We start from the raw sequence: 23,099 nt of genomic DNA on the forward strand, positions 1-23,099 counted from the left end.
CTTGTGGGATCCAACACCACATAACAATACAGGTAAGTGTCAAAACTGAAGGAGATCGAAGGACATCTGAGTAACTAGTGGAGAACCCACACACGTTGATGTCAAAAGTGAGACCCTGAGTGAAGAGGAAAACCAGTTGGCCTTTACTCAGATGTTTGGTGAAAGAAATGATCGTTCTTTTCAGAAAGCATAGTGTGTGCATGCCCTGTGCAAAAAGGCCAGCATCAGGTGTCTTCCTCAGCCCCCTCCACCTGTCTTTGGAGACCAGGCCTCTGAAGCTGGAGCTCTCCAGATGAACTAGCTTGGCTGCCTCTGAGCTCTTGAGCCTTCTTGTCTCCTTCCCTCAGCACTGGGATAATAGGCCCTTGCTGCCATGCCTGGCTCTTTTACTGAAGTGCTCGCACTTGCACATCGAGCACCTTCCAGACTCGTAAGTATTTTAATGGTTAAGTTGAATGCTACTAGGAAGGGTATGGCCTGGGCCATCTATGCCTTCAAGACTAGAGGTTACTAAACTATTGTAGGGCAGTGGTTCTCAACCTCCCTAATGCTGAGACCTTTTAATATAGTTCCTCATGTTGTGGTCACCTCCGTTATAAAATTATCATATTGCTACTTCATAACTAATTTTGTTATTGTTTGTAAATGACCCCTAAAGGGGGTCATGACCCACAGGTTGAGAACCACTGTTCCAGGTGGTTGGGGGTGAAGGATGATCACTCTCAATAGTCCGTCATTGTAATTAGCAATATCGGGAAGTGAGTAGCAGCACTAGGGGTTATGTTTCAGTTCTTTCCTTTAGAAACCACGGATGATCAGTAGTGCCATCTGGTGGACGATGACAGTGAGAAACTAATTTTGGGTCTTCTAGCATGCTATGGTAAAGGGTCTGACTGAGGCCTTGGCAATCTTGGGGTAGGATCCAGGGCTCTACCACTGACTGTACCCACAGTCTTGCTAGCCTAGCCTAGAACAGATATGGAAACCTAATTTATAAAAGTTAACAGGCCTGGTGAGATGGCTCAGTGGGTAAAGGCGTTAATCCCAGCTTGACATTCCTCAGGACCCAAGACTAAACAAATTTGTACAAACTGTCCTCTGGCCACTCACAAAAATTAGATATAATTTGGAAAACTGTGAAGCACCAGGAACTGGAGGCTTATCTATCCCCTTTGACTTTTATGTATGTGGGTATTTTGTCTGCATGTATGTCTGCACCACAGACATCTGTGCCTTATGCTCATGGAGACCAGAAGAGGGTGTTGGGTCCCCTGGAACTGGAGTTATAAAAGGTTGTGAACCACCATTGTGGGTACTGGGAAGTAAACCCTGGGTCTTTTGGAAGAAAAACCTAAACAGAGTCATTCATCTTTCTGGCCACTGACCTGGACCTTTTTTGGCAGGGTCGGGGAAGAGTGTGAGACAGGGTCTTTCTCTGTTGCCTTGACTGTCCTGGAACTCACTGTGTAGACCAGGTTGACCTCGACTCAGATCCGCCTGCCTCTGCCTCCTGAGATGGGACTAAAGGTATATGCCACCACCTCTTGGCAACCTGGACTTTCAAGTCTTGCCTCAGTTGAATCTCAAGGGGGATCAGGCAGGTGTGTGTGTGTGTGTGTCGGAAGAAGAAAACCAATTCCCACCACTTGCCCTTGGACTTCCACACACAGCCTACATTTAGAATGTAGGCTCCATTGGCCCCAAAACTGAGATCTTACAGAGCACACACATAAAAGCAAACTTCTGTTCTTCACTGCATCTAGGATGGCTTGTGAATGACAGCTGATTTCTTTTTGTGTATGATGCGGAAATCAAACCATGCTAGGTCAATGCCTAGCATCACAAAACTCGCTGAGATCTGGCTGAACAGCTGAAGTCAGCTGTGAGAACCTCCCTGGCCAAGACTAGAAATCCAACTTTCTATGCAGCTAGTGACTCAGTGACAATTTTTCCTTTTGCTTAAGTTGCCTAAGGGCTTGGGATCTATGTTGGTAGGGTATGTGCTCAGCATGAAACCCAGTATGCCTTGGACTCTAACCCTAACACCACATAAACCTAGTATGATAATACAAGCCTACACCCCTCAGCACTCACAGTAGGGACACAGAAGCAGAAAAATTACTACTAGTTCAGGCTCAGCCTAGTCAGCACAGGGAATTGGAGGCCAGTCTGGACTGTATCTCAATGGACTGGGAGCCAGAGTACTCTGAATACTATTCACTTCACTCAGCTTTAAGGGACACTCATCTAATTGTAGGATCAATGTCCTAACTCTTAGTCAACTTCTAAATCTTACATAAGAGCAACACACATGGCATTATATCCTCTCTGGCCTGTGAAACCCCAATGCATAGTAGAGTGAACTAAATAACCATAGTGGCTAACTTGCATTCCTTTCCCTTCTTCATAGCTGGCCTGGCATCCAGAAGCAGCAGGCTGCATCTATACCTGCATATTGCATATACTCATCAAATCAGGTATTTAAGAGTGCTTTCCGCCGGGTGGTGGTGGCGCACGCCTTTAATCCCAGCACTCGGGAGGCAGAGGCAGGCGGATCTCTGTGAGTTCGAGGCCAGGCTGGACCGACAGCCTCCAAAACAATACAGAGAAACCCTGTCTCGTAAAACCAAAAAAAAAAAAAAAAAAAAAGTGTTTTCCCCCAGATCTTAACTAGATACACTGAAGCCTGTATTTTATAACAAAAGGTTGTTGTGTTGTAACCTCAGAATGAATGGCAGCAAAGAAATGGACATGTACATTCATTAGTCAAGAAAAAGTATCCATATGGAGGTCTAAGGGTATTGACTACCATATGTATGCAGGTTCATGTATAAAAGCCCCCCATACCTTTAATTTTCTCTTTTAAAGATACTATGTGCACACATGCATGCATACATGAGCATGTTTGCCGAAGCCAAAAAAAAGTTCACTAGATGTCCTCCTTTACTGCTGATATTCCTTTGAGGCAGGGTTGCTACCTGAACATATTTAAGATTTCTTACGTATGTGTGTTTATGTAAGTGCAGGTATACGTGGAGCCCAGAAGAGTGTAAAATTCCCTGGAGCTAGAGTTATAGGTGGTCATGAGTCTGGGAACCAAACTGGAATTCTCTGCAAAAGCAGTATGTGCTCTTAGCCTTTGAGTCACCTCCCCAGTCTCTGGAGACCAGTAGCCTCAAGTGATCCTGTCTTTATCCCCAGGAGGCATGTATTTGTAGGGTCACCCCACTACTTGCATGGTACTGGGATGATGTGAACCCTAGTTTCCATGATTGTAGATCAGGGTTTTTTTTAAATACTGAGCTGGGTCTCCAACTTGTAATCTAGATAGTCCCTATAATCACTTTACACAGGAAATGGACATAGTAAGACATTTTCATATATGAGGAACAACAGAGCCAACCAGAAGGACAGGGGTGAAATGTAATTATTGCTCAAGGTGCTGGGAAATAGTTCTGTTGGTCAAGTTGCTAGGCAAGCATGAAGACCTGAGGGCAATCTCTATATAAATCTCACTCATAAAAAGCTAAGTGGTAGGACAGGCCTATAATCTCAGTGCTTTGGAAACGAGATGGATGCTTCCTGGTCTGCCAGGCTTTCCCAAAATGTCAGACCCTGGTCTCAGAGAGCACATCTCAAAAATAAATGGGAAGGACTATTACACACACACACAGACAACTATATGGAGTTGAGGACATTTGGGAAAATGATATCAAGTACAAAGCTCACATGTAATATAGTCTTCAGTACATCTTCCTGGCAAGTAGTTAGCATCCACCTCAATGGTTGTTGTGCAGGAATAGGTACTAATGTGAAATGAGTTGCTGAACCCTGTCCGAGTAAAATATGTGTCAGAACAGCCCACATGAAGCTAAATGATGATGAACACAAACCATGTTAAGTTAAATCTAAGCAAACTGCAAGGCAGCCAACTTGGGCTACTCCTTTTTTTCTTCTCAATACCCATAGATGTTAATGGAGAACTACACATTTCAGCTGCAAAGAGAGCCCCAAGCAACCAGCTGGGACAGTGATCAACTACAGAAATAAAACAAACTTGACAGAGCCACACAATGAGTTGCAGATTTCTTAGTCACCCCTGTGGCTGCAAGCTCTGCTTTATCCCAGCAGTGTCACACCACAGAGAACCAAACATCAGGCTTCTTGATAAAGTCTTTTTAATGGAAAATGTAAAACCCCTTTCAACTGTAATGTACAAAGCCATATGTAACACTTGCACTTTAACAAAAGCAAGCCAATGTTTTAAAAAAATACATCCTTAAATGTATATATGTATATATTTACATAGCATATTAAGTTTAATATTTAGCTTTAAAACTTCACATAAATTTTACCAAAATGAGACAATTTTAAATAAATTACACCTTTTGAAAATGTTTAATTGTACAGTCAATAGCTTCAACAAAATATTGAAGTGTCTGAGTTTAGTATCTACTTTATATACTTTCTATTTTACACATTTTACAATTATTTGGCAGTAATTTTCTGATTATGACATGACTGCTGTGCAATCCAGCAATTTTCCAAACGCAGGCAACAGCTGGTGTTTATGTCCTATTCTCACAGTAACTGTCTCAATGTAGTGAAAAATATCAGTTATTTTATTAAACTGTACAAGAGCACATTTACACTTGATCAACAATATAGCATAGATTTTTTTTTTACCAAAAATAAATACATCATTTTAAATCTGGCATCTTCACAAACATCATATACACTATGGTACAGGAGCAGCTATATATATAGTGCTGCTTTTAAATTTAGCTTGTTTTATAGCTAGCATTGAATCACAGGGGCCGTGACATAATGCTATACTGGTATGGTTGTCAGTAGCAAGTAATTACTACAAAGAGAATTTCTTGGCACTGATGGTTTAATGGAGCTCAAGTCAGACCAATGATCACTCCAGGGGTATCCCAGTTCCAACCACACTAACTGTCTTCCATAGCTTCTACTTCATCTTCATGCATCTTCAAAGCTCTCACCATTTCCTTGACTGCATGATACAAGATATTCTTAACCTGAAAGAGATGGTATTTGCAATCAATTGAGCTGGGAAGAAATTCACAAAGAAAAGCTATTGGATTAAAAACAGAAGTACATATATACTCCAAGACAGGATTTCACTGCAGCCCAAGTGAGCTTCAAACTCAACAATCTGCTTGCAGCCTCCCAAGTGCTAGGACTACAGGGCGTGCACTACATGCTTACTGAAAAAGCAAAGTGATTAACTTTAAGGGAACGAAGTACTATCAAAATTTAAGACAAGAAACAAAGGCTCCAAGTGCTAGATTTTAGCACTAGTCAATGAGTTCAGTTAAGCCCATGCTGGTGTTGCTGTGATTATCTTAGTGTGCTAAGCAGGCGTGTATACATACTGATTTCTATATTCTGGGTCTTCTTGGAACATTACTTACCTGTAGCTTATCATCATAATTGATTTCTTCTTTCAAAAGCCTCAGTTCCTGCGTTAAATGAAATGACTGTACAAGATGTTCGGGGGAGACAAAGTCTTCCGTTACCTGAATACAGCTGTGAAAATTTTGTACCTATTTCAAAAGAAAAAACGTGAAATGCAAATCTTAGAAGGTCAGAGTGAAAGAAAAGTCAAGCTGTCTAAAATGAATAAATACAAAGGACAATTCTGCTAGAGAATTTTCCCAAAACATCAAATGGATTTCAGAGCTTAACACCACACTTTAATGAGGAAGTTATGTCACCAAACAGCTTCATGTGAAGTGACTTTGTAAATGAAATATTTTTAAATGATAAAAACAAATGACTTTTCCAGGAATCCTTTGGAGAGGCTAATATGATCCTAACATATCAATATTGCCTAGATGGTCTTTCAAAATGTATTATATTAAAACCTTGTTAGAAGAGAGGCTATAGGAAGCACTCGATCTGTGTGGTTGCTATTCCTTTGTTAGTCATGTTAACATTAATTCTTAGAATAAAGAATTTAAAAAAAGGAAATGCAACTTAGTTCATTTGCTATGCACTGGGGTCTGAAAGATCTAGATTTTTTTGAGGGGTTATTTGTGCCTTTGTTTCAAATTAGCCAATTAAAGAGAACCTCTCTAATCTCATGCGACTTTAGTCTAAGTTTTTGAAAAGTTTCTCTGGTTGACTAAACAGTTTTCTTCAGTCAGCATTATGCCATTTGTTTAACAGTCACAACTTCTGCATGACCTTGTTCCTAACAACTACTTTCTCTAAATGTTCTGTGTAACAAGAGAAGGCCCAAGTGGATCTAACCTGAGAATTTTTTTTAAGTTTTTATTTGTCTTCAAATGAGATTTTTAAAATGCCATAAAAATTCCTGGGAAAGAAGGAGTAACTGAAAAACTAAGCACTTATATTGACTCTAAGTTTTAAGTTTGCAAAACAAATTTAATTGGGAAAAGTGAGATGAAGCTGATAGTAAGTGGGGAATGGAGACTGTGGGAAAGAATCTAATTGATGATAGGGTGATGGGATTCCAGAGGGGCTAGAATTCCTCCTCTGGACATATGACCACCTGAACAGCTGCTGAAGTCTGCAGGGTTAACTCAAGCACTGTGCCTCTATTGACAAGTTGGTAGCACCATAAAGTAAGCGCTCTGTTTCTGTGCTCATTAGGCTTCTGGTTCCTCTGGAGTAACAGTGGGAGCCTCACATGTGCAGCGTGTCTGTACAGTCTCACTGGGTCTTCCTATTGTCTGTAGAACAGATGCTCTATTCAGAACAGTGGACTATGGATGAGATGCTCAGCTCCTGTCCCAAGACAAATCAGCCAATAAATGGCAAGTCAACAGGAGCCCAACTCCTGTGATGTCTTGTCTAACAGATGCTTTACACTGCTACATTAACTCTCTTATACCAGCTATACATAGTCTCCAATGCCATGTCTTATCTGGGCATGCGGGAGTCCTTCAGGATTCTTAGCATGTTACCTTTTGATATGTTTAGCTCTAGCATCACCTAAAAGTCACTTGTACCTCTGAAATTCTGACTTAGATCCTTTGTTCCACATCTTGATCTTTTTATTCTCTTCATCCATCATCCTTGTGTGTTTCCTTTAGATATTTTATCCATGGTGTTTCCTTGAGTTCTTTCTTTGCATTGTAAGTCCAAGTTCTGGGCTTCCTTGGGAACATTTCTGTCGATACATTCTCATCCTTTTATTTCTGTGCACATGTTTACCACTCTAGGCTGAAAACTGGGCATCTGAACATTACCACGTGAGTCTTAGGAATCATTCTCCCTTTTCTTAAGGTTTGGTGTCATGGGTTACTGAGGACTGCAGTCATTCTGTAGTCACATGGCAGAGTTTCTGAGAAGGCTGCATTTCTGCTGGGCATGGTCAGGAAGTCTCTGTCCCATTTTTTCAGTGGTTAGCTGTGTGCTGACAAAAATTTCCTTAAAGACATTTTCTTCTTGAAATGGCTTCCTGGGTCTTCTGAGTTGTGATACCTCCCACACCTTGGAAAGGCTACATCAGCTTTGCCAATTTATGGCTGCCAACTTTTATTACTGCTTGCAGGATGCATGTGTTTCTGAGCAACCCCTAGCTGATAGATACACTTGGATGAAAGCTTTAGAGCTACACAAGAAAGGATCCAGTTTTAAGCAGAACACAAGAGCTTCCCATTCCATCTATGTCTTTTGTGGTTTGAGTCACTAATCATAAGGCGGGAGGTTAGAAAACAGAGCTAATCATTATTTGGTTGTTTGTGAAAACTTTAAAGTGAGGAGGTTTTGCCACACATTTCTTCTGGTCATTCAAATACAGACAATTTGCAATTCTCCCCATCTCCCCAGATAGTTTCTCTGTGGAGCTCTGGCTGTCTTGGAATTCACTCTGTAGACCACACTGGACTCAAACTCACTGAGAACCACCTACCTCTGCCTCACAAGTGCTGGGATTAAAGGTGTGCACCCCAATCACTCAACCCAGCCAACAATTAGTAACTCTTAAAGACATCATGATGTCACTTACTTTAAATGCTAAAACAGTCAAGTAAGCTAAGAATCTTAGGGCAAACCTATTAATAAAGAGTTTATGTTGATTCTCTTTTCCTTTCTGTTTCCTATATTGTGGTACTGGGGGTGGAGAGGTGGGGAGGGTTGAGCCTCACAGTCTAGGCCATTGCTCTGCTACTCTATTCTAGCCCCAGCTCTTATCTCAGTTTTAAAGGCTATTCAGAACACTACAGTGGAGAGAGAGGTTTAGCAGCTCTGTCTAGGGATGGATATAATTTCACATATTTTGTAAGGTTTACAAATACAAGACTCAAGAGTTACAATTTTAGAGTGGGCTGTAGAATCTGAAGGGAACTGTGGCCATCACACTTTCAGTTGCTAAGATAAACATTTGCACTGCCCTGTACTGTTTCAATGTCACTGTCTTCTAGTATCTGTCCTACTCATGCTGAGAGGCCAGAACAGCATGCTGCTTCTTTCCTAGCAGTGCTGGCCCTGAGATGCAGTGGTACATGGTTCAAAACAGTCTGGACACCTCACAGTGTAGTCCCTAGACAGTAACATCAGGATTGGTTATTGGAACTCTGAAAGTTCATTTTCCTCCCCAACCTGATTTCCAAAGAGTCAGAAAAACGAGGGCATGCTGGGAACTGGTCAGGAGATCATTGCACATCTGAAGCCAGCCCTGTCTAAACAACAAAATGCCATCTCAACTCTGTCGTTTCCTTTATACCTCAGACACACTCCTTATAAAACAACAACAACTTCAAAGTCCCCACCCAGGGCTAGAGAGGAAGCAGAGAAAATAAGCTGTACATTAACACCATTGTGAGGAAAGGCACAAACTCCTTAGAGAACAGTGGGAGTTAACTAAAGTTAATCATCCATTTATCTGACTAGGTAAAAGACACCAGCCATTATTTACCTATATGTAAATATTTATTATTGCTCAAAGTAGAAATAACCCAAATGTATTCTAGTTGGAAAGATAAGAAGACTGAAAAATATTTCCTATCTTGCCACAGCTTACTAGCAACAAAAAAAGACCACTTGCTCTATACACTGTGGATGAACCTGAAACACATTATAAAGAAATGACTTGAGCTGGGTGGTGGTGGTTCAATCCCAGCACTTGGGAGGCAAAGGCAGGCAGATCTCTGTCAATTTGAGGCCAGCCTGGTCTACAAAGCTACTTCCAGGACAGGCAAGGCTACAAAGAGAAACCCTGTCACAAACAAACAAAAAAGAAATGCCAGACTTAAGGAGTATATATTGTGGGTAGTTAAAACTACTTACTATTCTTAAAGATACAAGTTCAGTTCCCAGCACCCATGTCAGGTGAGTATCTTACTGTAAGCCAGTAACATGTAACTCCAGCCTCTGGCCTTGTGGGCGCCTGTACTCAAATATCCACAATTTAAAATAGAGCAATACACACTGTTTGATTTCATTACTACTATTCGTTTATCTATCCGAAGAGGGTCTGATTGAAGCCCATGCAGGAACAGAACTTGACACAACCCTTCTCTCACTTCCAGCTTTACAGGTGTGAACATCACAGCTGGTATGAGTGCAATGAAATGGCATCCTCATAGAAGCAGAAGACAGAGGCAAGGGGAGCACAAGTTCTAGGTCATACTCAGAGGCTACATAGTGAGTTCCAGAGTAGCCTAGACATGAAACCAGGTCCCCAAATAAGGAGAGGGGAGGGGGACAGATAGAAAGAAGGCTAGGCAAGTAGGAGCACCTGCTGTGTTGCTCTTCCAGGGCCTAATTTTAGTTCCTAGCACCCCAGCCATAGCTCACTCTAGCTTGTGCCTCCACAAGCACCTGTACTCACTGGCTTATACCAACACACACACACACACACACACACACACACACACACACACACACACACACACACACACACACAATTTAAAAGTTGTACCGTAACTATGAATGAAAACTTAACACTGAAATGAGGTGTGGTGACACACACCTATAATCCCAGCACTAGGGAGCCAGAGGCAGCAATACCACTACCAGTTCAGGAAGAGCCTGGTCTGTAAGGCAAGACTCCATTTTAAACTCCCTAGAACTTGGAAGGCTGACAGCAAGTCGCAAATGACTGAAAACAGCAAGAACCACCCTGATACTTAGCAAGCTAGACATGTAAACAAGGACCCATAAGTCCTATTCTCTGTTATCAAACACAAGTCTTATACTATCTTAACATAGAGTTTTCTAAAGTCATTTACATTTGAATACAAGTTAGCTATGTTCTGATGAGGCTAGCACAAATAAATGGTATAAAAGGTTCTGAATCCCAATTCACAAGTGACTGTGATGAACATCTCTGAAATGAACATGAGACCATAAGAAACACAATCATCTAGTACACTTTCTAGGAAGTTGCCGTGGAGAAATATTTAATTACTCTAGATTTCAAATAGTATTAGTACCATTGTAATAGAAATACAATGGTGCTGGTTATCTTCCCACTTAACACCTTTTATTTTTACCTATACACAGAATAATTTCTTTTCCAAAGTTAGTTCTTTCCAGTAAAGAGGTGTTAGAATTACATAAATATGTACCTGATGAAGGGTCCCTGCTGGCAAAACTATGGCATCCCCAAGGAACTGAATCAAAGTGCAGGCTCTTACTCCATATTCCTCAAGCAGTCTCTGGCGGAGCTTTCTATTCACATACCAGCTTTGGTCCCGTATTGGATCATGCTCTGGCAGAACTTCAAGGCCTTGTTCTTTTGAAATCTGATATAGGTTAAAATAAAAGTATGCATACCAACTTAATCGAATTGAAAAGTCTGACTTACATTGGTCTTTTGCTTGAATGCTCTTATAAAGCAACAATTAGGGACTGGAGAGATGGCTCAGGCTACTTTTGCAGAGGATGTGGGTTTGATTCCCAATATCCACATGGAGGTTAACAACCATCTGTAACTCCCCTTTCAGAGGAGCCAATGCTTTCTTTTGTGTCCTCGGGCACTGCACCCACATGATACACAGACATAAATGCAGGCAAAATACCTACATACATAAGAATAAATCTCAAACAAAAATCATCAACAACTGTCCTTAATTCTAAGAAAACAAGGCTTAGCCCAGCACTAAGAGGCAGAAATGGCTGTGTCTCTCTGGGTTAGAGACGTATCTGTTCCATATAGTGAGTTTCAGGCCACTCAGAGCTAAAGTAAGAATCTGCAGTTATTTATAAAAAGTCCAGTATTAAACACCATCACTGTTAGTAGTATGCACAGTCCCTTCTCACTACTTCTTTCTCCTGTGAGGCTCTTGTCTATTTGGCTTTCTTCCTTACATTTGTTTCCTAAACTACTTGCTTGTTTTTCTCTTTTAAGCCAAACCAACCATGCACATGGATTTCATAAGCCCTTAAGGATACATACAAAGATAACTGTTTTAGATGTCACGACCTAACCCTTCAGGAATCTATTTTAAGTAACTATTAATAGTTAATAAAAATCTTACTATATTTTAGGTTAAAACACTTTTAGGCATTCCAAAGGTGGTAATTTGCAAGGACTCATCACATAGATCACAGGAATATTATTTAAATCTTTTCAAAAGGATGAACAAATTACACAACAATAGTGACTCCTTAAATCCTTCAAACAATTGAGTTTTATTTTATTACTAGTTTTAGTCTAGGGAATAAACTACTTTCTGGTCAATAGAAATTGACCCAAGAATTAAAGGTTTTATGAAACAAAAATTTAGTATATTCAAACAAATACTACAGACCAATCAAATCTGGTGAAGTAGAATCGCTGTTGAGATCAGGAGACAGGGCATCAAACTCAGAAAACGAAGACCCTTTCTTTAGCTAGTCCCATGTTTTAAGATCTACCAAGATGGTTCTGAACGCTCCTGCTGACCCACTGTTCTGATGCTCTCCACATGGTTAGGGAAGCTTCGTTTTATAGTAGGTGAAGGTTGATGTAGAGACTCTGAACTACTCAAAGCAAACCGCCCACAGACGGGACATCCACACCAACCTCCAAAGCCTTCTGGGGAACACTGATGAAGCAAAAGCTGGAGGATGGGGAGAAGCGCTGTGAAACCCTGAATGTCATTTTCTGAAAGGAACATGCAGTAAACACAGCAGCTGTGATTGCCTGCACAAGATTACACCATTTACAATTTCCAAGATCTGGGGTGGGGATGAGAACCTCACAGACTCCACCCCTAGCAAGATGGCCTCTCAGACAGAGTCACTTGTCCTTTTTTTTTTTTTTTCCGAGACAAAGAGTTTCTATGTATTGTTTTGGGTCTATCCTGGAACTCGCTCTGTAGACCAGGCTGGTCTCGAACTCACAGAGATCCACCTGCCTCTGCTTCCCAAGTGCTGGGATTAAAGTCACTTGTCTCTAGCAGTAGTCACTCATAGGATGCCATGGCCTATTAGATAACTCTATACCCATACCAGATAGGCAGCATGAACTAGAGTTGGTGGCTTGTCAAAGAGCCAGGTGGTGGTGGCATACACCGTTAATCCCAGTATTAGAAGGCAGGCAGAGTTCAAAGCCAGCCTGGTCTACAAGAGTGAGTTCCAAGATCACCAGGGCTACAGAGAAACCCTGTCTTGAAAGCCTGCCCCCAAACACACAACAAAAGACAGGAAGGAGGAAGAAGAGGAAGATGTGTGGTGGAAAGGGAAGAGCTAGAAGGAGGTAGATATGACCAAGAAACATTACATACATGCATGAAATTTTCAAATATTAAAAAAGCCCCAAACTACCAGGCAATTCCTAACATCTCTTTTACTAGTATTATGATGACTGTGTGTGTCTCTTTGGTAGGGTAATGCTCGACTTTAGAGCCCAAGAGAGCGTGAGTGCATGTGTGTGTGTGTGTGTGTGTGTGTGTGTGTGTGTGTGTGTGTGTGTGCGCGTGCGTGCGTGTGTTGCACTCAAAGACCAGAAGAGGTCTTTGGATGGTTATGAGCTTCCATATGGATTCTGGGAATAAACCTGGGTCCTCTGCAAGAACATTAAATGATCTTAACTGCTGAGCCAACTCTCTAGCTCAATATAAAGAAGCTTTTGAAATTCAATAAAACACTAGAAAGGATTACACTGAAGAATGCCCCTCCTAAAAGGTAGAAAAATAATTAGTTCATGTTCAAGGTAGAGGTAGGATTCTCTGAAACATCAATTATACCTTTTGAAGAAATTCCCTTATCTTGTCAAGATCTTTTCCTGCATAAATATGCCATAGAGCACCAGGCATTTCACTCGAATCCTTTAATCTTTTTCTTAAAATATCATCCAATTCTTCTTCTTCAAATTTCTTAAGAACTCCTGAAACACAGGCAATTATTTTCAATTGGTCAGTTCAAACCACCAGAGAGCTGGACCTTCTAAGGCTGACTACCAGAGCAGTAAACCTTTCATGTTGCCTTTTTTTTTTTGGTCTCATATATGCAACCCAAACTAGTCTGGTACTTGCTGTGCAACAAAGTCTAGATTGCAACTCATGATCCTCTTGTCCCAGCTTCTAGACAAAAGATATGTGATTCCACTGCAGGGTTATATATCCAACACTATTGGGGGAGAAGAGCCCAGAGTTTCCGACTCCTGTGTCCACAGGAAGAAAAACAGTGGTTTCCCATGTGTTTGCTTCGGAGACAGAGAATTATCTACTTTAGAGCTAGAAATTTAGTTTCAAACTAAACAACATCCTCCCTGTCTCTGGGGTGGTCTGAATGTCATAAACGCAAGGCATATCTTAGCCTACAATAAGTTAATCTTTGACATTATTTGGCTTCTCTAACTACTAAAGTCAACAGGAACTGTTGCCTTGATTTTATGTTTAAGCTAAAAGGTTCAGTGAAGTAAGTAAAAAGGCTTAGTTATTATATGAGTGCATTTGCTTACTACTGGTTACTTATGAGAAGCACTTGACTAATTCCAATAGGAACTCTGCTCTTATGATCGTTAATTTGTCATCTCTTCATAAAGCTATGGTTCTAAGGAGACATCAGGCAATCAAGTTTTTGGCACATCGGAAATCACCATATATACATAAGGAAATTTGGAAGAACATGGCATGTCTGTATACATGTGTACCACATGTGTGCCTATTGCCCCAAAAGTTCAAAAGAGGACATCAGATCTGCTGGAACTAGAATTATAGACAGCTGTGAGCTGCCATGTGGGTGCTGGGAACTGAATTGGGTCTTCTGAAGAGCAGTCAGTACTCTTAACCATTGAGCAATCTCTCTAGTCTGTTTTCTGTGTTTTAAATATTGTCTACTCCAAAGGATCTATCAGATGTTTCCTAACATCTGTGATGGCAAAACCTTTCTAATAATATTCAAATCTGGCTGCAAAGCTGTCTTAATTCATTCAAACATTTATTAGTGGATTAATAGGTTCATCTTCTTTTCTTGGGGGAGAGGGGGTAAAAAGTCAGGAGTTCATGGAGTTCTGGAAGGTCTTAATAAAACGATGTAACAGATGTTTCCTAACATCTATGACAGCAAAATACAATATTTAAATCTCACTGCAAAGGTTTCTTAATTCAAATATTTATCACATGTTTAATAGAGTAACAATAGGTTCATTCTGGGGGGTGTTAAAATTTAGGACTTCGGGAGGGTGTGGGAGAAAGGGAAGGAGAGGGAGAGGGGGCTGGGATTGACATGTGAAGCAACCTTGTTTCTAATTTAAATTTTAAAAAAATTAAGGACTTGATGAAGGTATTAATGAACCTATACAAATTGAAGACAATTAATTTAATGCTGTCATATGAATATAAAGGCACCAAGAGATTAGTTGAATTTTTGATGTTCGGGTGTGACAAAGTTTTATACTACAAGCTTACTATAAAATTCTATCCTTCTTTAGTTTACTTCAAAACTGTATTTTAAAAGTGTTCTCAATAAAACTATAGGTTGGACCATGTGTGATGGTGCCTTCCTGTAATCCCAGCAGTTGTGAGGTGAAGGCAGAAGGACTACATAGCAAGTAAAAAGCTAGAGAGAACCATGTAAGCAAGACATTACCTCAAACAAACAACAACAAAAGCCATACACATTAAAGAAATTACACGTTTCAATTAATGGATTGGTATTCCTAACTTTCCAACGTAAATTTTACTATATTTTAGTTTCAAATTGTATTATTGTTATGCGTCTGTCTGAGGAGGTGAGTAGATATGGAGAGGTGGGTAGACATGGGGAGGTCGGCTGCTGTCTCAAATTTTACTGAACGAGAGGAATCACCAATAAGATGAGAATGACTGACTAGGTTCATTTTCCTTTGGTAAATGAGGAACTCTCATAGGATAAGATAATAATCTAAACTACACTTACAGAAAAGAGACAGGAAAAATATTGCAGGAGGGAAAATGAACTCAGTATGTTCAAGGAGGCTACTATTTCTTGAGATGTTTATGAATATAACCTAAAATATTCCTTTGTGAACACCAATAAAAACGATTAAAAATAAAGGTTTCTCAAAGGAGCAAAGATGCTAGGGATAGGGAGATAGGGAGTAAGGATGGGCAAGAGGGTTCAAGTGCCTTAGGCCATGATGAATAATAGTACTACTAATAGCAGATGTTAAGTTCCTCAAAGGGAAAACAGTGCTAAAGGGAACATTTCAATACAGTAGAGGAGTCAAAGAGATGGTTCCACAGCCCACAGCTAAGAGTACTTGTTGCTCTAGCAGAGGACCTAGGTTTGGTTCGATTCCCAGCACCCACATGGCCACTTTACCTCCAGTTTCAGTGGATCCAATGCACTATTCTGGCCTAAGTGGTACTTGCGTGCACGTTATGGTACACTTACATAAAGGCAAGTAAAACACTCATATACAAATAAACAAGTAAGTAAATGAGAGTAGAGGGTCATAAAAAAGAGGCAACTATGAGCAATGTCACAGATTTAGAAAGCTTATGTAATCTGAACTCAAGTTACTTATACTTGTGTACTAGAGCTAGGACTACAACTTAAATGTGCCAATGACTCTCCAGTTCTATACAGAACTGGGTTGGGGGTACTTCATTATAGTCAGAAATGACCATTAAAGACCTATATAATCAAAGCCTTACATTGCTGAGAAAGCTGAGATCATATGTTCTAACTGCCAAATATACACAAAAATACAGTGTGTATGAGAATGGCGCCCCCTATCTCCGACAGCTTAGTCACTCAACCGTAGATGTATTATGAGCTATAGACAGAATTAAACCAAACTAGAAAAGGTGCACCTATAACCAGGTGTCAGATTAGGTGAGTGTTTCAAACAGCCGAGTCCAAACTGTGAAGAGAAAGTAACATCGTCACCCATCACAATGGTCAGAAAGAATTATACAAGTATGTCTCAGTGAAAGCAAGAGACAGAGGGTGTCAAATAGGGCAAAGGAAGTGTTCTGAGGGCAGGAATAACAGAATGCCTGAAGTTTTGGAGGTGGCTTACTTCTCAGAAGAAAAAAAATAGTTGAGTCTGCTCTTATTCTTATTTAACCATAGCAGCATCAATCAGATAGGCAAATGCTCCAATACTGAGCAATAGACCTACTTAAAGAAAAGTTGTGCAGAAGAAAACTTTAAGAGCTAAGACTTTACATTTAAGAGGGAAGGAATAGGTGACAGCACAGATTTAGAGAAACTAGAGAATGAAAAGTAAAATCTAAGAACACAGAAAAATGGTCACAGAAAAAATGTTTTTCCTTTGGAATCCAAAGTGGGGGGGGGGTATGTCAGAATCACAAGTGGTATCTCACACTGACACTCTCAAAACCCGGTGGCTACTCAGCACATGATTCTAAGTGATTTTAACAAAATGCATTCATAAATACAATACTTAGCAAAAAAAAAAAAGGCTCAAATAAAAACATTTACTTTTAAGATTACTATTTCTTCTACATGGTAAACAAGATAAGTAATTTTCAGGTAACAAAGGTTAGAACACATCTCCCACCACCAATCTACTGTGTTAGCTCTGTAGCCCAGTAGTGACGGTGGCTGCTCTTTAAGTTTCTTTACCTGCTTTTGAAAGGACACCATTTCCTTTTGCTATGCCAACATAGACCAGAACATTCACAACATCAGAAGCTTCTACGTGAAGATTTGTGGTTCCTATGTCATGATCCTTAGCAGCAGCAACACCTGTGTGAGAGATGAGGCCTTTTATTCCAGAGTACTATACACATCTATAATGTACAGCTATTATCTCCATAAAACAATGTATAATAACTTTTGTTTTAGTTGCCTTGTTATAAATACTTGCCCCTAAAATCTAGTTGCTAAAAACTATCAATAGAAATGCCACATCCAAGCCGGGTGTTGGTGGCGCACGCCTTTAATCCCAGCACTCGGGAGGCAGAGGCAGGCGGATCTCTGTAAGTTCGAGACCAGCCTGGACTACCAAGGGAGTTCCAGGACAGCCTCCAAAGCCACAGAGAAACCCTGTCTCGAAAAACCAAAAAAAAAAAAAAAAAAAAAAGAAAGAAAAAAATGCCACATACAAAACAATTGAATGAAAATGTTATATGGAATTAAGTATTTACTTGAATATACTGGCTGTTAATCCCCTATATTACTACTGGACATTAAAATTGGTTTCAAGAGCATTACTAAAAGAACAGTTTTACTAATGGGTAAAAAGCACCAGACAATTTGCTTTTAGGTTGAAATCTGTTAAACTGCCATAAAAATCCCAATTTAAAGAGAAATGGAAACATATACTTACCATAGGCACTGCACAACCTGGGTCCTAGATCAGGGCGTACAAAGAACCCTGGCAAATGGGAGGCCAAATTGAACTTCCCTTCTGGGTTGCAATATTCTGGCAATGGCAGACTTCTTAAAAAGTCTTCATATCTAAAGATAAAAACACAGCTTTCTTTTAAATACAGATTTGTGTTGAGGTTCAAAATTCATTTTTGGGGGAGGTAGAACAGGGTAACAGAGTTTTTCTGTGTAGCTCTTGCTGACCTGGAACTCACTCTGTAGACAAGGTTGGTATAGAACTCAGAGATCTACCTGCCTCAGTACAAAATTCTTCATTTGTTAAGACTGGAATATCCTTCCCTTAAACTACACATCAGCACTGGTAGATTCAAAACCTTCAGAGTCTAAACTGGGTTACTATACAAGGCAGGCATAGAGTATACATGACACTAATGTATCAATTATACTTTCCTAAACACAACACATTACATAAATGCTCCAGCAAGAGTGAGGACTACAACAGGACACTACAGAACCCTAACACAAGTATTTATTTAGGATGAAGTCTTTCCCCCTTGATAAGGCTACAAAGACTTAGTTTTGCTTTTTAGTTACCTATTTTTATTGAGAAAAAAAAAAAAAACCTTAATGCTTATATTAGTAGTTACTTATGCTAGGAACAAGCCCATTACAACTTCCCAAGTCATACCTTGCTGGCATCATGGTCTTAAAGTCTTCTCCAGATGGGCAATCTTTCAACTTTAAAACTACTGTTTCTCCACTCTTGTTTTTCTGCCGTTCTAGAAAAATAGGAATTAGTTACTTAAAATATAACTTAGGCCATTTTATTCATGAAAGAAATATGAATGGATAGACTGTTGCACACAGATGCTTCATGGGTGCTGATTGGGCATGTGTGCATGTGCGTGTGTGTATCCAAGGAAGTTTGAAGAGGGCCTTGGATCTCCTGGAGCTAAAGTACTCAGGCCCTCCTCTGCAAGGGCTGCTGAGCCATCTCTCTCCAGCCTCAAGATTTAAATATAGGATAAATGGTACTACTTGTAGTACTTAAGACATCCTTATTAGGAAACACAGCTTAAATTATGTCAAAGTTAAAGGAAATTAGGATTAGAGTTAGGATTATGAATCATTATTTTGTTTCTAAATTATTTATTTTTTGTCTTTTATAGACAGGGCCTCAAATACACTAAGTAGATGGGGATGACCTAGAACTCTAGATCTCTGTCTCTGCTTAATAAAGTGCAGAAGATACATTAAGAATAACTACCTGGGGCCGGGCGGTGGTGGCGCACGCCTTTAATCCCAGCACTCGGGAGGCAGAGGCAGTCAGATCTCTGTGAGTTCAAGGCCAGGCTGGACCGACAGCCTCCAAAACAATACTGAGAAACCCTGTCTCGTAAAAACCAAAAAAAAAAAAAAAAAAAGAATACTTGGAGGCCTCTTTTTTTAAATAAACTGAAGAACAATATAAATATGGATGTTTCACAGGTGAAGAATTTAAGTTGTGTTAGCAATTTATCATCTTAGGGTTACTCGTAAGACATCAGTGAAAAAACAACATACTTGAAATTTCTTCAAAACCATCCCAGAACTCCTTAACGTTGGCATTTGAAACAATGCTGTCTTTGCAGTTCAGGAGATCAGCTTGGTGGTCTCCAAAATCCAGACTAATTGATTCTGCCTTCCACAAGCTAATGTTCATTTTCTTATGCACACCGGAAACCACTGCAGGCTTATGAATAAACACAAATAGATAATAGTTAAAAGGTACCTAGACACTCCAAAGCGTAAGTGTACATGCAAGTGGATGGCACAATTATGTTTTGGCCCCACTGCAAATTTGTGATCATTGTGAAAAAAGGAATCTACTTACAAATAGTTCTGGACTTAGAAAGAAACACACATGTGAATGAAATAATAATGAAAGAACACCATGGCAAGAATGGTGCCATTTACTTATTTATTTGGTTTCTATTTTATTGTGACACCAGATTTTTGCAATGTGACACAGCTGTCCTCCATCTTCAGTTTCCTAACTGCAGGGACTATCACATGTGACAGCATACCCAACAAAATGACATTTTTATATAGAAATTTCAATGGATAGCAACTGAGAAGTCTGATAACTGCATTCAAGGGTAGCAGAAATACTTTTGGAGACTGCTTTATCTAAGGGGCAAATGTTTTATAGACACTATATAGTCTTTGTAAGTATGCAATATATAACATTTGAAATAAAAAAGTCAAGATCAAAATGCTGTGTACACTTAATTTAAAACACATTCTCTTTTACCTCTACAAGAGTCCTGATAACAACAGAGAACAGGCATGATACCACACTTTAAGCCTAATGATTAATATAAATGACTCTTGCCTTTCAGATCTCATGAATCCAAATTTTACAACATTGTTTAACTGAAAAAGGAGTAACTGAAGATTTACTACTTCTTTTTTTTGTTGTTAAGATTTTATTTATTTATTATGTATACAATCTTCTGGCTACATGCCAGCAGAGGGAACCAGATCTCATTCAAGGTGGCTGTGAGCCACCATGTGGTTGCTGGGACTTGAACTCAGGACCTCTGGAAGAGCAGTCAGTGCTCTTAACCGCTGAGCCATCTCTCCAGACCAAGATTTACTACTTCTTAAAATTCTAATAAACTATATAAAAATACCTATATATTTAATTGTTCAACTGATAAATTATTTTTTATTCCAAATAATTATAATTTATGAAATTATGACTTAAAGAGTCTGTAAATAGATATTAACTAAGACATTTAAAACTTCATCATAAAACAAAAGCCTCAAGTTAGAATTTTTAATTACAAAAGACAAAAAACAAAAACAAAAACACAACCCACCCTGAGCTGGATCTCTCTGTATATGTAAAACAAGACAAACCCTCAATGAAATCTAGTTGAATGCTCCATTAAATGTTCCTTCAACAAGTTAATAATATGCTCAACTCCTAAAATAGGCCCAGATATTAGGAATTTACTGGTGGCAATTCATACACTACAGTTCTTATATAAAAGTAATCTCATTAAACCTTTTATCAATCTTTAAAAGGACAGCTAATTGGTATATTAAAATAATTCCAAGTAAAATTCTAAAGCTACTGTCATCATCTTACTGAAATGCCTCAAGACTTTCCAATTAAACCTCTCACCTCTGATATTTTCTCCTGAAAGTATCTGCTGTACAGTTTTGCAGTTATCACTTACGATGTATGTTAAAATTCCTTGATATTTACGAGTCTTTCATTGTGTATTCTTTAAGGCGGTAAATTTCCTTTATCACTCTCTTCTAGGTTCAGAACAAGCCAACCTACTTACAGAGTTCTACAATAACTGGTGTATGTCAAGGAATACCTTGTTAACTAGCAAAATTTCACTCAATTTCTAAGTAATTCACAATAGCTTGTTTGAATTAGTACCTCAGCTTAGTCAGATTCTTGTTTTTCACAGCACCTCTAAAAAAAGTCCTTAAAATCTTGAACACATTCATAAAAATGTTTCCTATCAAAAAGTACCAACAAGCTGGGCATTGGTGGCACACGTCTTTAATCCCAGCACTCAGGAGGCAGAGGTAGGTGGATCTCTGTGAGTTCAAGACGAGACTGGTCTACAAGAGCTGATTCCAGGACAGCCTCCAAAGCCACAGAGAAACCTTGTCTCGAAAAACAAAAACAAACCAAACCAAAAAAATGAAGTGTTCAAAATTTCAGATCAGCAATGGTAGCAGATCTAAATAGGCTCAAAGATACATGACATTCTGGTGTATACAAAACCTGGATGATATTCAATGGCATTGTGTGGACTGAATGACCATTTTATACCATAGGGTATAAGTGATTAAAAGACTGAGGATCGCTGTGGTAAAATGGTTCTTACTCATCTTCACAAAGCCTACTTAGTTTTAGGTCTTTAATTAGATGCTCAGTAACTGTATATTAAATTAGGGCTGGTGAGATTGGTTCAGCTGGTAAAAGTGCTTATAGGCAAGCCTGATGCCCTAAGTTCAATGCCTAGAACCCACAATGAAAACTGACTCCCAAAAGTTGTCCATTAACTTTCACATGCACACAAACATACACATGATATTTCAAAGTAAAAAAACAGAAGGGTAGTAGTAATGTGTTCCAAGGAGGAGGAAACAAATTAAGTAATATATTGCCCTAAGGCAGGTAATTAAGTTTGCTCCAAATTTTTTTATTAATTTAGATACTTAATATCTGAATGATACATAAAGCATTAAGTCAGAACTTTGATAATAAGGAAAACCAATTTTGCCTGGGCAGAAGGAAATAAAAAACTGTATTCAAGATTTGATAAAATGATGGCTAGGAGCATGGTGGCACTTGCCTTGGGCAATAGTGGTGCCTGCCTTTTATCCCAGAATTTGGGAGGCAGAAGCAGATGGATCTCTGTGAGTTCAAGGTCAGCCTTGTCTAAATAGTTTATTGCAGGATAGCCAAAGCTCCATAAAAGGACCCTGACTCAAAAATCCAAAACCAAACGAGATTTGATGAATTAAGACAGGGTAGCATTCAGTGGAAAATTATTTGCTTTGGTTTTTATCACAAGCCTATAAAAGGTTAAAAAATTAACTATCTCTAAAATATTTGTAAGCATTAAAAGGCAAAAAAACCCTACATTTTCATTAGTTCAATATAACTGTTTTTCATATTAACATATAAGTAAAAGACTTAAATCAGAAATAAAGAAATAAATATTGTAAATCTATTTCTAATGATGTCTACTCACTAACTAAAGCTATCTGTCAAATAATCCACTTCCTTGTACAGTTGAATACATCTGGAAAAACCAGATATCCTGAAATAATAACTTTGGCAATCTGTTAATTTTGGGGGGTCTTTCTTTTCCCCACAGAAGTAAGTATTCTCTTCAGGCCCTTGGAAAGTGTTACCCAATGTAACACACTTACCTGTCCTTGCTTCCAACATTCTTTGAAAAGCTTCCAGTTATTACTATTCTTGTAATCCTTAAGCCATAAAATATGCTGGTCACAGATCCAAGAATGCGGTATATCACTATATAATTTATTGCTTTCATTCGTGGCAGATTTTCGACTTTCTTTAGGTTCTTCATTAGGCTCTGATTTTACATTTATCTTGGCTGTTTTATTTGGTGGAATTTTGTTTTCAACAACTGAAGCAATGATGTCATCAAGAATGTTAGGCATACTCCGTCCACTTTTGCCGCTCTATTAAGAAAAACAGTTTCTGAAAACAATGAAGACCTACTGGTTCTAGGGGATTCAGGAGCAGTCATCATGTTTTACATACTGGTGTGTCTCAGGCAGAGGGGATGGGGTTAAGAACCTTCCATATACTTTAAAGGCAACAATAACATTTTATTTCCTTT

At 39.2% G+C, this 23,099-nt stretch overlaps 1 protein-coding gene across 1 annotated transcript in view; it reads right to left on the reverse strand.

Annotated features, from left to right (window-relative positions):
- Nucleotides 1–4,161: 4,161 nt before the first annotated feature.
- Jmjd1c (jumonji domain containing 1C) overlaps nt 4,162–23,099 on the reverse strand; it is a 119,635-nt gene continuing 100,697 nt past the window's right edge. Inside the window, 9 exon segments of the mRNA XM_040732196.1 lie at nt 4,162–5,042; nt 5,439–5,570; nt 10,566–10,742; nt 13,170–13,309; nt 17,002–17,124; nt 17,708–17,838; nt 18,398–18,488; nt 19,273–19,441; nt 22,660–22,938. Of these exon segments, the coding sequence (XP_040588130.1) occupies nt 4,953–5,042; nt 5,439–5,570; nt 10,566–10,742; nt 13,170–13,309; nt 17,002–17,124; nt 17,708–17,838; nt 18,398–18,488; nt 19,273–19,441; nt 22,660–22,938 (1,332 nt within the window). The 3' untranslated portion in view covers nt 4,162–4,952.

The sequence above is a fragment of the Mesocricetus auratus genome, unplaced genomic scaffold, assembly GCF_017639785.1.
Source record: "Mesocricetus auratus isolate SY011 unplaced genomic scaffold, BCM_Maur_2.0 Super-Scaffold_100027, whole genome shotgun sequence".
In the NCBI taxonomy this organism is placed as follows: Eukaryota; Metazoa; Chordata; class Mammalia; order Rodentia; family Cricetidae; genus Mesocricetus; species Mesocricetus auratus.